The 18147-nt window shown below is 44.2% G+C and overlaps 1 protein-coding gene across 2 annotated transcripts; it reads right to left on the reverse strand.

Annotated features, from left to right (window-relative positions):
• Positions 1-875: 875 nt before the first annotated feature.
• On the reverse strand, positions 876-15735 carry GYG2 (glycogenin 2). 2 transcript variants are annotated; one of them, XM_033147463.1, is made up of 9 exons: positions 15453-15735; positions 12735-12876; positions 9855-10029; positions 9147-9309; positions 7960-8086; positions 5955-6177; positions 5403-5531; positions 2837-2947; positions 876-1583 (listed from the first exon to the last, which is right to left on the reverse strand). In XM_033147463.1, the coding sequence occupies exons 1-9, from the start codon at positions 15457-15459 to the stop codon at positions 1422-1424; spliced, it is 1239 nt and encodes a 412-aa protein (XP_033003354.1). In that variant the 5' UTR covers positions 15460-15735; the 3' UTR covers positions 876-1421. The 2 variants fall into 2 exon arrangements, with proteins under 2 accessions (XP_033003354.1, XP_033003355.1); XM_033147464.1 differs by having other exon boundaries at positions 877-1583; positions 2843-2947.
• Between the last annotated feature and the right edge of the window lie 2412 nt (positions 15736-18147).

The following is an 18147-nucleotide window of genomic DNA, read 5'->3' on the forward strand; positions in this document are numbered from 1 at the left end:
GAATCCTCTTGCAATGGAACATTGTTCTTAGTACAGACAACACAAGCAAAGACAGTGAGAACAGAGGTTTCCTGTATCATTTTAGCTGCTCCTTCTCAATTAAGGTTTGAGCAAAGCAGGGATGGAGAGACACTGAGGGGGTTGCTGCTTTTAAGAAAACAAGCCAATAACAAGGAAAAGTAGCATATATGGGTATAACATGGAAACTAACCAACAACAAAAAACCCCTCCCTCGTCCAATCCTTAGCTGCCTCATGAGAGAACGCTAAAGAATGCTGAGCCTAAATATTCCACAGTACTTGCATACATTGGTGGTACTTGACTCAAACCTGTGCCATTCTTTAAAAGCACCACTTTTCTCTTCTCTGTGTCACTCCCTTCTTGGTCTCGTGCCACGGCCATGCTGTTGTGCAACCTGCCTCTGTTTTTATTCCCACTCTTTAACTTCATACAAATCCTCCAGTAAGGACTCCGCAATGGCATTCTTATTACAGAGAGATTTATTTTGAAAAGTGGTTTATCTGTTTGCTGTGCATTTGGATACCTCTTGCCGTATTTTTCGCTCCATAAGACGCACTTTTTCCCTCCTAAAAAGGTGAAATATCTGTGTGTCTTATGGAACAGAGTCTGCTGTGTGTGCATCAGTCCTGCCTTAGAAGCCTTTGGACTTTTTATTTCCAATATTTGTACCTGTCAAACCAAAGAATCAAATAGCATGTTCTCAGATGAAGGTGAGAATATTTCATGAGGCACTATAGATCAGTAATAAAAAAAAAACCTTTAGCAGAGTGTACAGCACCCATCTGCATGAGACACACACACACACAGAGAGAGAGAGAGAGAGGAGAGAGAGAGAGAGAGAGAGAGAGAGAGAGAGAGAGAGAATGGATTCAAAAGTCTTTATCAAGCTTATCTATAGAGGTTGGTCCAAAACAAAAGTAAATAAATCCAAAAGAAAACAACATTGGTCCGACAAAACACACTGAGCTGCAAAAATGAATGAAGATTGAATAGCTGCAGTACCGGTGGGCTGTTCAACTAGGCACTGTGGATTGTCCCACCAAAAACCACACAAGAAATGCAGACGGAAGGTCCCCTGGCATTTCCAGCTAAGCATTTCTCAAGTAGCTTTACTATACAAGCCTAGAAGATGCTGCCAGGCAGAATAATCAGTACTGGCTAAGCTGACCCAATGTTCTGACTCATGTAAGGCAGTTTTACAAGCCCATTGCGTTTCATTCTCTGGAAGCAATGCATACTGTCACAATGCATACACGGGTGCATTTAGCAAGCACAACCATTTTCAAGGTGCTATTTTTGTTTGCATTCCCCCCCTGCAAAACAGGAAGGGCCCTGGAGATTTCGCATACGTTGTAAATTTAAACAGCAGTCGGTCCCTGCTAAGAGTACACAAGCAAGATCTATAACAAAAAGGAATCTAACTTCTTTTTAATGTTTTCAAAAGCATCTTTCCCCAGATAGTCAATGTGGCCTTCCTCCCATTTTCTTCGCTCTTCTTCTGCGCTCGGCACCTCTGGATTTGGCTGAATACATAGCTCTGAAACAGAGCTGGCAACGGCATCCTGCGAAAAGGGAGAAACGCCATTTGTACCGTTTTCAGGCGACACAAAAAAGACGGAAAGCTAGTTTCAAGGTTCTAATAATAGTGCAAACAGTTGACTTCTCAGTGCCAAGGGCAACTAGAAGACGAGCTACACATTGTTACAGAGAATAGAGTAGCTCAGGTTACTCGAGGGACATTATCACAGTATGGGAATAGGGATGCGCACAGATTGTTTGGTCTGAGTAGCAAAAATGAGGCATTTCCCCACACTAGGATTCTAATAATGTGAGGCAGTGGGGGTTTCTCCCTAGTCCTCCAGCCAGAGGAGACTCCCTATGCTATTTAGAACTCGGATCTTCTAGGGCTTGTATACGAGTAGAAATTGCACAGGGATTCTTCGAAAGTAGAGAATGCTCAATGTTGCACAAGTTCATTCCCCAAGGTATAGAAGGGATGAGCGCAGAGAGTGCAGCAGAATGGGTAGAGCCAGGCAGCAGCTCCATGACCCCCCTCATAGATATGAGCAGAGCTAGCATTTGTATGGGAAACAATCCGGAAGAAATTGTTACGAGGAGATAGTGGCATGTCTTTGAGTTATCCCCATATCCGAGCCGCACCCCAAACTTAGCTTCTGTGCGGATGTTTCTTTAAGGACAGAGAGCTTGGATGTTTGACCACAGCTTTTGCTAATTAAGATCAAGCTCTCTATAAAAGGCAGGTATTTGGGATGGGAGAGTGAGCCTCATCACAGACATAAGACTAGGGTGCTGTGTGTCTACATGCTTATGTGTCCTTGCTATCCACTTGAGGGGCTCCTGGGAGCAGATTGAGGACATTTTGGGTGTGTATGTTTTGTTTGGTGTTTGTTTAATAAAGCTGTTTTGGTTCCCCTTCCACCTCCTCGTTTCTTTTGTCCTGGTATCCTTAGAAAGAACTGCTGCATTTGGCAGAACAGCGTCTCATAGCAAATGTAAGTGAGCCATAATGTCGGATCCTGTCTTGCAAATACTTTGCTGTCGTTTCCACTGGACGTGTATCCCATTCAGACATTTTCAGGTTCTTTGCTCTTCCCTTGCTCCCATGCCTCAGAATGCCTTCAAGTGCTTCATCCATTTTCCCTCCCCATTTCTTCTTTTAAAAAAACAGAACAAAATTAGCGGGCCATGTTGCTATTTGTCTGTACAGATTATCTTACGAAGGTGCCCATTCCGAAATCACTGTTCTCAGATCAGAATGCAGAAATAAACGTTGCCTCCAAAAGGCATTACTCACATTCACCATTTTCACAGTTTCTTGAGGAGTTGGGTTAAAAGTGGGCTCTGGAGATGATTCACCTGGCTCAGCGATGTGGGCCTCAAGGCTGCCCTCAGCTTTCTGTGCAGACTGATAAAAATAAAGTGCCTGTTTTACTAAGTTCTTACTGCTCATTCAGAAAAGAAGAGATCAGTTTTTATCAAAGCCATTATGGAGCCTGGCCCATATCTTTAAATACATCATCACTTGGTCAATCACTTTTCAAAGTAGAAGTAATTTTCAGGTTCAAAATAAGCTGCAAAAGACCAAAGGAATAGGAGCAACTAGCCTCTTCTGTTGTGATTCAGCTATTAAGAACATCACTATGGTGTGCCACAACCCACACAGATGTGTATTGACCACTAACATCCCATTCTACCCTACTTATAGTGAAGGGGTGGTATCTCACTAACACTAGGGTTCCCATATTTCAAAAAGTGAACACCTGGACACAAAAGTTGTTGAGCTTGCCATATGGCCAGATTTTCCCAGACATTAAAGCAATTCCTGCCCAGAAACCGGGTAACGTCTGAGGAATTCCAGACGTATGGCAACCCTAACTAACACAGCAATTTAAATGATAGGAAGCCAATATACACCGGGGTAAATTATGCTGGTGGACCTTACCCCTATTCCAAACTCCATTCAAGAGTGGGGACACTGCTGGTTGAGCCAGCCCAGGCCTGGCAGAGGGAAAGCAAGCCTTTAAAATAGAATTTGACTTCCATGACCCTTTTCACCAGCATAACTTCCTTTCAGTTGCTACGTCACATGACTAAGCTGAACTGAGTTTGGAACAGGGATATGTCTCCACCTGCCCTGTCCTCTGCTCTCCCATCCATAACATCCCTTTGCTGAGCTGGCTGAGCTGGAGTGGAAGACTTACAATGGTGCAACTCCAGGCTGAGCCAAGACTTTAGCCAGCTCAGCCAGAGATACATCTACTCAGTTTGTCCTGGTAGACCTTGGGTTTGTATCACTCCCTGGCAAAGCAATCCGAAATATAGGAAACCAACTCAAGTTATGCCTAGGTAAATACTCCCACTCCAAACTCCCTTGAGCAGCAGGGCTACTGTCACTTGAGCTGGCCTGAGCCTGGCAGAGGGAAAGCAAGCCTTTAAAACAGAGTTGATAAGTCATGTGACTGAGCTGAATGAAGTTTGGGGTGGGGTAATTCTCCCCTCATGAGAAGAGAAGACTCCCTGGAAAAAGAGCCTGATGTTGGGAAAGATGGAGGGCACAAGGAGAAGGGGACGACCGAGGATGAGATGGTTGGACAGTGTTCTCGAAGCGACTAGCATGAGTTTGGCCAAACTGCGGGAGGCAGTGAAGGATAGGCGTGCCTGGCGTGCTCTGGTCCATGGGGTCACGAAGAGTCGGACACGACTGAACGACAACAAATTTCTCCCCTTGCCCATCCTACCACACCACTTTTGGGGGACTTAGTTTGGTCTTGGCTTACTCTTCTTTCGCTGAGCCCTGGCTGTGTCAGGATGCAGGATTTCAACTGGCACAGCCTGGCTGAGCGAGAGATCCCCTTGTTCCAATCCCTCATTGAGGACGTTCTTGAGTTTGGATTGCTTAAGATTCCAGCCAGTCACATTTTTTAAAAAATCCTCATTTTTAAAACGGGGTTCCTCAAACATACTTAGCATGCAACATAACGTGTACCTTGGTTCTCGAACGCCTTGTGACTCGAACGTTTTGGCTCCCAGACACCACAAACCCGGAAGAGCGTGTTCCAGTTAGCAAACTTTTTTGGAAGCCAAACATCCGACGTGGCTTACGCTGCTTCTGATTGACTTCAGGAAGCTCCTGCAGCCAATCGGAAGCCGTTCCTTGGTTTTCAGACGTTTTTGGAAGTCAAACGGACTTCCAGAACAGATTTCGTTCGAGAACCAAGATACGACTGTAGTTCCACTGACTGCAACATAGCATGTTGTCAAGTAAAAGTATTAAGGATTAAACTGAATATAGTTTAAGAAGCCTCATCTCTGCTCTGGAGAGAAGACACAGTTCCCAAAAGTAGTCAGAAATGGAGTGCCTCGCTCTGAGGCTGTGCTCCTAAGCACACATACTGGGAAGAAAACCCCAAGTGAACTGAACGAGATATAAGCATGCTGTTAGTATCACCAGGCTTCTGTTTATTGTCCTAAATCCTTTAAGGAGATCCACCCCACCCCCTGGCACCAAGGGAGATAAGTGCATCTACAAGGCTCAAACAAGAAGCAGAAAACTGGTGAGAGGAAACCAGAATCACACTAATGCTGCTTCTCTCCGTCTGGTCCAAACCACTCATCTTAAAAACAGAAAATCACATTATAGTAAGTTATTTACAATTGAAATCCTAATTTAATAGTATTGCTTTGCCGATGGAATTCCCCCCCCCACCCTCAGATTTTAAGCACACTCACGTCATACATATTTGGGAGATAAGCTGGCACAATGCTTTAAATCAATTTTAAATACAGAACACTTGGAAGCATCTTCAATTTTTTAGAATTAAGGTTACTGTAACTAATTAGCAGAAATAAAAAGTACTTACATTTTCGGCAGTTAACTCATCAGGTGAGTTTGCAACTGTTTCAGATACATGTTCCTCATTTGCTGGCAAAGAACTGCTAATGGCAGGATTTCCTCTTTCCAATTTACTTTCATCTCCACTCAAGCTAGGCTAATAACAACAAAAATTAATGTAATTTTGGAAGTTCTTCATCCATGAAAGTTCCTATGCATTTTAAATATTCTGTTTCCTTTTCCGCTACATTTCACTTTTTATTTATTTTGACAGTTATCATTCTATTATCACTGCTAACAACTATATTATGTGCAGCTCGCTGTTCTAATGTAGCTCAAATTCTCCTTTAAAATGTGAATAGTTTTGCCAGGCAGGGAATGGCAATGCACATTCAAGAAGTGCTTTAGGCATGCCCCAGGGATGCATGGTGGTGGGGGAGGCGATGTTTGCCCTTATTCCTACCCTTTTTCTTTGAACACACCCCTGTGGCATATAACAAAAGTTCTTGCGGTTTCAAAAGCTGCTTTCCACAAAGCAAGGAAACCAAACCAAAAAGCTCCCCTTCCAAAAAAAATTTACCTCTTCTCTCTGGATTTGTGGCTCAGAAGACTCCTGCATTTTTTCCAGTAATGGCAATACATCAGAACTGTACGTTGTCCACCAGAGTTTAAGGAAACAGAGCTGGCCGTTAGATACTGAGGATGAACCGTCTCCTATCAGTGTTCCTGTTTGAGGGTTGTATTTATAACTCCATGGCTTTGATGGTCCCAAGAAGTGGACTACCTTTGCATCTTTGCCAAAACTACAAAAAGGACACATGTAATCTTAAAAATGAGTTTATATTAAGCCCCATTTTTTTTAAAAGTAGATGCAAGATGGTTCATCTCTGCCAAGGCATTGCAGAACTATTCATTCATTCATTCATTCATTCATGGGTATATAGTTTTTTTAAAAATCCAGTGACTCACAGAAATTAAAATTCAATACACAGCACCACTGCAGGAGCTAAACATGGGTGAAAATAAATCAAGCCCTGGCTTCATAGCTGTCAACCCTCCCTGCTGTTCCCCACTGCTATATACATAGCTGTCAACCCTCCCTGCTGTTTCCCAATACTATAATAAGGGAATTTCCCGCAAAAAAAAGGGAAAGGTTGACAGCTATGCCTGGCTCACAAACAAACAAACAAATACATAAGTGTAGAGGAGGGAAATCAGGTTGACAATTCCAGTACTAAGATGTGAGTTGATAACAGGCATTTGCATCTAGCTGGGGCCAGACTGATCTTCCTTTGCTAGTGTTCTTGCTGAGATGGAGATGGTGCAAGTACTCAGCAGGCCTTGGTCCTCTGCGTGGTGGGAAAGGCTTCTGTTGTCACACCAGCAGCAGTGCTTTTGTTGGGTGGGAGACTGAAAGCAGCTCATTGTAGCCACCTGTCATTTAACCAATGGCTGAAGTCACCCTTGCCAGAAAGTGGCCTCTTGGGAAGGAGACATGCAGCCTTCCAGTGGCTAGTGACAAGGGTCAGTGTGCCCTTCCCTTCATCTCCGCAGTCATAGGCCAACTGACAGCAGGAGTGTCTGGTTGTGCGGGGGGAGGAGGAGGAAGTAAACTCCTTGAAAACCGCTCATTAGACAATGGAGCATGAACTTGACAATGCACTTGGGAGGGCAAGGAAGAACTAGAAGGTGTTACCATGTTCAACATGGGAGGGGGATTTTAAATTATGGCTGGAAGCCATTGCTGATGAAGGCAGGATGGACAGAATGCTGTTTAGCAAGATGCCATTGGTTTGTAGTGGCACGGTAAACACATCAGTCTCACTCATTCTGTTCCATCACCTAGGGCTTCTTCTAAATGTACGACACCTTCCATCCCATTACACATCAGCAAGCAGGGATTCTCACACATTCAAAGCGAAAGCATCTCATCAGCACCTGGTAGAGAATTTTGGTTTTCCAGTTGAGCATTGCATGGGTTGTCTCATTTGCTTTCCTGTTGCTTATCAAACGAATAGTTTTTGCTCTGGTGCATAATTAGGTGTTTACATTTTTGCATGCTTGGGCGTGTCATCGCTTCTTCCGGATTACACAAACATGGCAGTCAAACTATTCCATCCTGATTACTGGTTTTGTGTAAACATAAATGGTCAGAAACAGCAAGCTGAGTGTTTTTGCCATATAAATAAATTCACCAGTTGATCACCATAATTAGGACCTACATATATATACTGATAGTAATGCTATGTATGACACAAGATTATCGGTAATTTCAGTATAGTCAGTTATTGATTTCTTAAATCAGGCTTGCTTTTGAAACTGTATTGACACATTACAAGGTATTGGGCCCTTTCCAACTCTATGATTCTACGAGAGGTTCAACACCTATATATAATCTTGGTTGTGAGCAATCTTGTGTTGCGTGTGTGTACAGACATCCCATTATCAGCTATGACAAAGAGAAACCTGTGAGCATATGTCTTTAGGAGAGATATTTTTGCCCATGCAAGGGTTTGCCACCGAGATTTCAGCCCTAGAGTAAAGTAGACATTCATCAATAGAGAGAGGTATATTTCTGTACTTACTGTTGAAAAGCAGGGGCATAGGTATAGACAACACTGCTGCTTAGATTATAGAGAAATGGCAAGTGTTTGCTAATGTCTGTTGTTGCCCAGTTGTTGAAGAAACTGTTTAACAATCCCTGATCACCTCCTAAAGTATTGAAAAGAATACATGACATAAGCAACCATTTAATCTTGAAACCCAAACTTACTCATGCCAAACAGTAGTGACAATTGGTTTTAGAATAGAATAGAATAGAATAGAATAGAATAGAATAGAATAATAATTTATTGGCCAAGTACATTTTTCAATATACCCGGAATTTGCTTTGGCTACATTGCAATGTAAATTTACAGAGCAAGAGCCGAGGCTGCCCTTCTCGGCGCCTCTTAAGCTGTGTTGGTGAGTGTAGGCCCGCCTCCTAGGCCCGATGGAGTTGGCCAGAGGAGGGAGCGGTCTTCCCACTCACAGCAGCAACAACAGCAGCAATGTTTTGACCACCTGCCCAATTTTTTTAATCAGTTTCCGAAACTGATGTTTCTTATTCCTTGTTCCCTATTTTACATGACATGCTATATTTTTTTGGGGGGGGGGGGAGAGACATCAGCAAGAGGACCTTTTGGGCTTCCAGCTGATACTCGACTCCAACTTCCATTATTCCTGACAACTGACCATGCTTGCTGAGGATGATGGGAGTTGGGAGTCCAGTAATATCTGGAGGACCACAAGTTCTCTTGTACATTCCTCCTTATGGAATAGTAGAGCTATGAGATAACGAAAACCACAGCCAGCACTGAAAATGCCAAGAGTTTATGGGGTGGATTTATTATTAGCCAACTTCCCCACCCAGCAAATGGTAGCCTGTGAAGCCAAAGTTGGGAAAGGTACTTGAGACACAATGACACAATCTAGTACAAACTAACTAGATGATACAGGAAATGGGCAAAGCTGTATATATGAAAGCCATTTACACTAGCAATTGCTGCTTGACGTTCTTTCCTCTCTCTTTTTGGTAGCATCTACTTCTGAACTTTCATCCCAGCTTGCTATTTCAGAGATCGGTGGCCTTACTAGAGTGTCCTCATCCATGAAAACACATTGGCTGTGGTAAGAGTGCAGCTCCATCAAAAAGTTCACATTGCCAAAGAACTTCACCCATGCAGACCTCACTCAAGCAGAACCAGGAAGGGGAGCAGGTCAGTGAACTTACCATCAAAGCTGCCGTGTTCATTTGCGAACTGCAGGAGGAGGTTGTAGGTTTTCAAAGAAGGTTTGAAAACAAACACACCACTATTAAAGCAGTCTGGCCAGCCAGAATCTGGAGCTGCTGAGAGTTCTTCCCGGTCAAACAGCTCATCAATATTACACAGTACCTAGAAAAGATGTGGCAAAATTTTTGAAATGAGGTATACGAAAAGTAAAAAAAGATATTGAAAGTAACATTTGAGAAAAGACCAGAGAACTTCCTGCTGAGTATAATTCCCAAAGAAATACCAGAGAGAAGGAGAAACATGTTTTTATACGCCTGTGCGGCAGCAAGGATAATCATAGCACAAAATTGGGAGAAAGGGTACCTCAAATTAATGATTGGCACATCAAATTAGTAGAATTCACAAATCTGGCGAAAATGACAGGAGCAATTAGGAACATATCTAAGCAGAAACTAAAGGAAGAATGGAGGTATTTAGAGGTATATTTGGGAAAAGAAAAAATATTAACAGAATTGGTGGGATGCTTTAATTGAATACTCAAGGCAAAAAAGAGTATATGAGACAAAGTTGAAAAGAAGAAACGAAGCATAGAAATGTATATTTAAAGATAGTCAACCCACATATAAATCTCTTCCATTAAAATCCCACAACATGGGATTGAAAGCAACATGGCAAAACTTTCTTTTTCTAACCGGTGCTTCCCTTACCAATGTGTCTGCATCCATGAAGACACATTTGCTATACTGAGTAAGAGTCCAGCAATGAAGTTTGGTGAAGGTTACACCCAGTTCCAGTCTCTCCAGCAAAGCCAAGTGCACAGAGTCATTGCTGTCAATTTCATTCACATCCACCACTGTGTCAAATACGGTGTTGAGGGCAGCCCTGACAAAAGAGGTAAAATACAAGATGGGGAGCCTTGAGACATCTCCTTTTGCAAGAAATGCAGTGCAGGGTTTCTGACATCAAACTGAACTGAGAACAGCAGCTGGATTATTTAAAAACAAATACAGGCATCTCCACACTTACACACGTTTGATTTAAACTGCCAAAAGCTGCCAAAAGGGCAAAAAACAGCCACAAAGAGTGGGAAAACTGCAAAAAGGGGGTGTGAAAAGTGGGGGAAATGGCTAGCAATCCCCAGAGACTTTGCAACTGCAGTCCCATGAGCCTTTGCACTGACATGGTGGAGAGTTCCAAGTTTGAGAAAGAAGGTACTTCTAAATCACAGCCAGGCACTTCAGGGTACCCGTCTACCCCCCTTGTTGTCATTTCCACATCATCCTCCAAAGATGAGGAAGACTGAGAGCTACCATTGCCACCATTTATACCAGTCTGGTAATTGTAGCTGGTTTTTTAAAGGGTTTTCAAGGGTTTCCAGGGGTTTAGAGGATGTTTACAGGCTTTCTAAATGGTGTTCCCCACTATACGTGATTTCATGTATACATGCGGTACCCGGGAACAGAACCCCCGCATGAGTGGGGAGATGCCTGTGGTATCTACTAGATGCAAGATAAACAAGCAAACAAAGTCACGTTAGAAATATAAGGAAAACCAAAACCAAAATCCACTTCCTATGAACTATAAGAAGCAGTCGCTGATAACGAAGGAGCAGGAGCAAAATGTAAGGAAAACAAGTTGAAGATGCCACGCAAGAACCAAAGATTACAGGTCAAAACCAATCTGACTATTTAAAATGCCAACTAATCATCAAAGTTGATCAGCTATCATAAGACTTAGAAGAACGATTCAATGTCCACTTCGGTTCTAGCACTTGACTGCCAAGTGATGAGGAATACAGTCGTATCTTGGTTTTCGAACAGTTTAGTTCATGAACAACTTTGAACTCGAACGCCGTAAACCCGCAAGTAGGTGTTCCAGTTTGTGAACTTTGCCTCAGAAGCCAAACGTCCACTGCGGCTTCCGCAGCTTCCTATTGGCTGCAGGATGTTCCTGCAGCCAATCAGAAGCCGCACCTTGGTTTCCGAACATTTCGGAAGTTGAATGGACTTCCGGACCGCATTCTGTTCGAAAACCAAGGTACGACTGTATTTGGGTAATGATCAATATGTAATGGAGGAATTGCCTGCTGTGTAAATGAGCAGGGAGGGGAAATGCCCAATTGCATCCAAAAAAATGTCCATCTAGTTTAGTTTCTGTTTCCAACAGCAGGCAGCCAGATGCATGCACCTGGAAGCTCATAAGCAGAGCATGAATGTTCTCCCCTGCTGCTTGTCTCCAGCATCTAGTAGTCTGAGACAAAGACAGCTTCTGAATATCAAGTTCCACTGAGCTGTCATTTCCTCTATTTTTATGTTCGGGCATGAGTGCTGATTTTTACATAGCCAAAACGACACCATTCCTGAGCAACATCCCCCCAACATCTGCAGAAAATATTCAGAGAGAGAAAATAATCCTATGAAGGAGGGTTCCCAATACAGCCCATTTGAAGACTAAATATTCTCAGTGGCCACAGAAAGGTAGCAGACTGTTAGGGAGGAGAGCAAATGGAAGGAAGGCATGGCTAACACTTGGAACAGTAAACAAAGACATTCGGTGCGGTAACATTTTGTTGCAGGTACCATTTGGCTTACTTAATAGCCATCAGCTGTCCTGACCTCTAATCATTTTTAAAGCCATTTAAACAAGTGGCTATTGGTACATCTGGCAGGAACTAATTCCATAATTTATAGCCAAGTGCTAGACATGTCTACTCAGAAGCAAGCCCCATGGAATTCACTTAGTCCCAGGTAAATGTATATGCTTTTATTGCCCACTGGGCAAAAAAAATACTTTCATCTTATCTACTGCCAATCGGTTTCTTTGAATAAGCTTCAGTTCTTTGTTTCTGATAGGAAACAAAACTTCTATCTGTAGTTCTTCTAAGAGACCGCCTTCTTTCCTAAACTGTAATAAATATGTTTGTGTTTCCCTATGAAATTTGTCAATAGACAGTGCTTCTTCGGGTAAGTGAATGAAATGGGAGCAGGGAAGAAAATCCACGAAAAACTATTAGAAATATTTGGAGAGAATATTGCCCTTTTTGGATGTTCTGTCTCAATATGGAAAGGGAGATGGGAAAATGCATAGGGTAAGCCCCACCCTCTTGCTGATGCTATGTGCACCAGGCACACTTCCTGTGACCTGTTTTTTCTGAAAGGAGCTCTCCTACTCATACACGCAGTTCCCAGAGGAATGGGAACCATGACTGACCGCTTACACCTTCCCACATTGTAACTGAATGCTGAAATGTTATGCATATCTGTGTGTAAATTGGAGTTTGGACTTTTCATGGCTGAAAACCTGCATGCAGTTCTTTTCTTCATGCAGTCACCCAAGTATATCAGTCTCTGCTTACAGTTCTATGCACAAAGTGATCCAAATATAGGACCACAAGAGGAAATTTACTTCCTGAACAAAACAAAACCTGTTTGCTCACACTTTTGGCCACACATGATTTCATTGGGAATTAAGCCACTCATTCAACACACTGCCTGCTTATTGTTATTTTGTAATCAGGGTCATGGAACAGAATTTGCATTTACATTTTGAAGATATCCAGTTAAGTGAATCTGAGAACGTGTCCTCACCTCATTGCACTGGAGACCTGAGATGTAATTAGCACTGCCAGCCTTCGAGATGTTTTATGGTTCCTCAAGGACTGTCCGAGAACCAGAGCTCCATGGCAATAAACATCATTGGTAGCAAGGGTCACAAAGGCCTGGTCTGTCACTGTAAACAAGCATTTCAGAATGGTCCATTACGACAGCAGCCAAGAATTAGCGGGGGACCTTCTTACTTCATCCTACCAAGCTGCAATTTCTGTAAACGTGTGCGGACTCTACAATAAGCTCTTTTGCTTACATAAACCTTTGAGAGAAACAAGTAAATAATTGCATAAGCTAGCAAGGTTTTTGCTTCCTATTAGCAGATTGTATGACATGTCCCAGAATTTGTTTTGTCATAGTGAAAGAGACAATATAGAATTAAGCATAACACATGATGCACTTGTACACAGATTCAAGCTCACAGAGGCCCACCCATGCAATCTTGGCACAACTGAAAAAGATGCAAACATATAGGGTGAGCCAGCCTATGAGTGCAAGTGATAGTATGTGAGCTTTGTATCACACTGTGGGGACAGACAGGTGCCTTAATACATTTAGGACACTGACTTCAGGCTATGTACGCAACAGCCCTTTGTTTATGGCCATGTGACATCTATTTATTACTTTGCCTATATGCACCCAATAAGCATTGGGCTATTTCTGTGGACTTCAAGTACTCTGCCTTCAAATAATTATTTGTACACCCATTCATCTGTTAAAGAACTCCAGTGAATTGCACAAGTTTTCTGGGACATGGGGTGTAGGATGCACACAGAGTTTATGTGATGTACCAGTTTAGCTTGTCAGGTCTCATGGAGGTCTGGCTGAGTAGGTACCACACCCCATTCATACAAATTACTGTCAGTGCAGTCAGGCCTAGGCCTAAGCTACAGAAAGGAGACATTCTCCAAATTGCAACCCTCTCGTGATACCGTACAACACTGTTGTACAGAAAGCAAGCAACGTGAAGAGTCTAAGTACCATTGACTCTGTTTTGCTTAATACAAATTCCTCCTTGGAAATGAGCGGGTGCTAAACCTTAAAATTAGGAACCAAAACGAAACCTATAATTTCCCTGCGCATTTGCAAGGAATCTTCAACTACTGCAACTGGATGTTTATTTTTGAAAGCAGATGTGTTGCTCATCAAACAACACTTAGCATGTAAAGAAGGGAAATTACTTCATTACAGACTATTTCTGATTTTGCTTATGCCAGGCTATGCTCATGAGACCAGAATAAAACTTCAGGCACAATAGAGAAACATGCAGGAATTGAAGAGGGTTGTTTATATTTACCTATGGGAAACAGGTGAACTAATAAAAATGATACAGTTTTCTGTGCTTCTTAAAGAAAAGAGGGGGGAGCTTCATCACAAGAAAGGAGATTCCAACTAAACATCAGGAAGACTTTCTGACAGTAAGAGCTGTTCCACAGCAGAACAGAATCCGTTAGAAGGTTATGGACTCTCCATTTGAGGTTTTTAAGCACATGTGATCTAGCGGAGATTCCTGCATTGCAGGGGCTTGGAATAGATGACCCTTGGGGTCCCTTCCAACTCTACAATTCTATGAATACAGTGTGGTAGTTATCTCCTAGAGAAAGGGTCATAGTTCAGTGGTAGGGGTTTGCATGCAGAAGGTCCCAGGTTCAATCTCTGGCATCTCTAGATAGGACTGGGAGTGTCCCCTGTCAAACCCTGGAGTCGCTGCCAGTCCGCGCAGACAATACAGCACTATATGGACTAATGGCCATGTTCTACATAATCTTACTCATACTTATTCGGAAGTAAGCCCCACTGAAATAAATGTATACAATTCTTTAAAAACCTATTGCACGTGCATATATAGAGAAAGAGTCATTCTACATGGTTGAGATCAGAAAAGAGAAATGAAGGAATGTACTAAGGGTGTATTTGTGTCGTGTATAAAAAGGGACCCCTAGCTGTTAGGTCCAGTCATGGATGACTCTGGGGTTGCAGCGCTCATCTCGCTTTACTGGCCGAGGGAACTGGTGTGCAGCTTCCGGGTCATGTGGCCAGCATGACTAAGCCGCTTCTGGCAAACCAGAGCAGCGCACGGAAACGCTGTTTACCTTCCAACCAGAGCAGTACCTATTTATCTACTTGCACTTTGACGTGCTTTCGAACTGCTAGGTTGGCAGGAGCAGGGTACAAACAATTGGAACTCACCCCGTCGTGGGGATTCAAACCGCCGACCTTCTGATCAGCAAGTCCTAGGCTTTGTGGTTTAACCCACAGCGCCACCCGCGTCCATGTGTACAGTCATACCTCGTGTTGCGTTCACTGCGGGTTGCGAGCGGTGCGGGTTACGAACGCATCAAACCCAGAAGTGTTTACTTCCGGGTTTCGCCACACGCGCAGAAGCACTCAGCGTGTTCTGCGCGGGTTGCGCATGCACAGAAGCACGATATCACGCTTCCGTGCATGCACGATATCGCCGCTCAGGTTGCAGACTTTTCAGGGTGTGAACGGCACCCCGGAACGCATTGTGTCTGCAACACGAGGTACCACTTTACTTGGTGACAAAAGTAAGCATGCAGTAGGATTCAACCTCTTCTTCTCACTCTCTTATTGAACTGTGCCCAGTATAATGTATTCAGAATGAAAACTGCTTGGAGAAAATGCATATACTGTAGTTCCCAAAGGAAGAAACAAAGGGGGGGGGGGGAATCCACTTACCAGGCATCCTTTAAAGCCAACAGGGTAATCCGCTAAGTAAATCCAAAACTGGAAGGAGAGAGAAGGGTTCCCAGCAGGCCTTCTCTCACTCAACAAATCACCAGATAAGATTAGCCTCTTTCTTTCCTGTTGATGAGAGCAAGTGAATTAAAACATTCATTCACGCATTCCCCAGATTGCATGTGGCCCCAGATTGCTGTGGCCTCTGGGACAAATCCAACCTCACTTTGAGAGAGAGAAGGAAAGATGTCGGAGGGAGAGGGAAAAGAAGGAACTTGATCTTTCCTACTGCACTGGGTGGTCGATCAAAAAAGGAAACTCAATACAAATATTTTAAAGGCTATCTATGCAGAAGCAGAAGCACACATGAGCATGTCCCCTTCCATTCCCTTTTACCAGCAGAAGTTGACCATTAACAAGGCTAAAACGAAGAATGAGTCTCGCAGCAGCCTAACAGGCCGGTGGTTTGGGCGATCGTTTTTGTTTTCTCCAGCTAGCCCCCACAGCACGATGCTAAAGGGACGTTTACTCCGGAGCAAGTCCGTCAAAGTTCAGCGTCATTTAACTCCGCGTGATCAGGGCTGCAACCATAGGGCCCGATCCTCTACACGCCTGCTTGCACGCGAGCTCAGGAGGACTTGCTTCTGAGTTGGCGCACACAGGCTAATGTCTCGGCGATCCGCTAAGTCTTCAAGGTTGCCCCAAGGCTCGTGGCGGGTTTGCTATAACAGATCAAGGCAATAACAACCCTCACCCATGCGTTGGCAACCATCCTGTGCTTCCCCCCCCCCTCCATCCGCCCACGGGGTGAGGGCATGGACGTTGCCAAGGGGGGCAGGAGGGGGCAGCTCCCCCCCCAAAAAAAAATGCCTGTCCCCTTAACATAAATCCTGGCTACGCCCATGGTGAGGGGGAAAAGGTGCTATTAGCAGGACATAGTCCAATCTTGGCCCAGCCACTGCCTCTCAGCCGATCCTACCTCGCAGGGTTGTGGTGCAGGACACGTGCGCCACCTAGAGGTTCTTGGAGAAAAGGTGGGCTATAAATGCAATAGCCTGGACGCCCCTCGGACTTCATTCCCCGCTTACTCTGTCGGCTCCATCCCGGCTGCCACTCCACACCGTGCAGTCTCCTACTCTGCAAGCGGCGCTGCCCTCTGCAAGTCCTCCAGGCGCCCTTGGGGGCTTCGGCGGGCAGCTCGGCCGACGCGACGCTGCTCTCTGCCCAGTCGCCGCCGCGGCCAGCCGAGGGGGCGAAAGGCAACCTGTGACGCGCTCTCCCAGGGGCAGCGGGGGCGGGGCCTCGCGCTCATTGGCCGCCGCCGCGGCCCCGCCCCTCCCTCCGCCAGGCCGGGTCCCCGTTGCGGAGAGGGGCTCGCCAGGCGCGCTGCAACGGAGCAGGAACGAAGCGAACTCTGCTGGAGCATCAACAGGCTGCGTTGGGGCCGGAGGCTGGGAGTTGATAAAAAGATTTACATGCCGCTGAAGAAAAAGCAGGGGTGCCAAGTTGAAGAAAATAGGGGGATCGCATAATCAAGACCCTATTTGAATGGCAGTGCCCATCAACTGGGGGGGGGGGGGCAGCCCTTCAAATAATTTTATTTTTGTTGAAAGGGCCTCGGCCCCTAGGAGTTGGCTCCGGTGGGTGTGCATAATCGATACAATACAAAACGACAATCAAAAGGTTTTAGAAACAAGTCGACGCCATGAAATTATCCGAATAAGTCAAGATACGGAGAGTTGGAGCGCCTGGACTCTGTTAGTTCGTCTTTTGTCATTTACATCCGTTAAATCGCATTGACACAGCAGTTTATTCCATTTCCCCGACATTGCACATGATATTTTAGCTTTCACATAACAAAAAGGCCTTTTCTGGAAATCTAATGGAATCTTGTGAAAGTTTAGCACTCATCTCCATATTAATTGGCAGTGGTGGTGGTGGGGTGTGTGTTTGTGTTTGATCTGCAAAATGGAGTGAGGGGGAAATGGTTAAATTCCCCTCCATAGGGAATAAGGCCCCAATCTGAATTTAGATTCTCCTTCACCTCAATATGACTGTCTTTAAGCAAAGGAAAGAGTGAGGCTGCATCATGAAGCCTGGCATATCACACACACTGCAGCTTCTGAGTCTTATGCTTCATACGGTAAGGATTTTTGCTATCAGATTTCTCTTACAGCCATCTCTGCTTGTTGCCTTCAGGCAATACCTGGCCAGAGTTCTTGTGCTTACTTGAGAAAGGAATGTTAATAACCCACAATATTCAAGTGGTGTGTCTCCATGGGAACTAATTGTTAGAAGATTGCTTCCTGACACTGAGAATGGGTTGTGGGGCACATATTCCCCCCCCCCCTCCCAGCTAAGAATGATGGAATCTTGGTTTGTGTATGGAAAGAAATAATAGAAAGGGTGGTTGATTTTGAATCCAGAGAACAACACAAAGGGCACTTCCAGAGTGTCACTGTTTGACAATTTCAGGTTTCACGGTTACATTTAAACTCTCATGCAACAAATGTGTGCCCCCGCTGCTCTGAGAAGTGAACATAACATTTTAAGACAATTACAGTATCTGACAAGGGCAATCTAGCCACTGCAAAATAAATTTATATAGCACTTAAGAACATAGCAATTGAACCTTGGTATGAGAATTGGGGTGCCACAACTGCTCACCCTTTTGATGAAATATTGTGGGGTATGA

Source organism: Lacerta agilis, chromosome 4, assembly GCF_009819535.1.
Source record: "Lacerta agilis isolate rLacAgi1 chromosome 4, rLacAgi1.pri, whole genome shotgun sequence".
In the NCBI taxonomy this organism is placed as follows: domain Eukaryota; kingdom Metazoa; phylum Chordata; class Lepidosauria; order Squamata; family Lacertidae; genus Lacerta; species Lacerta agilis.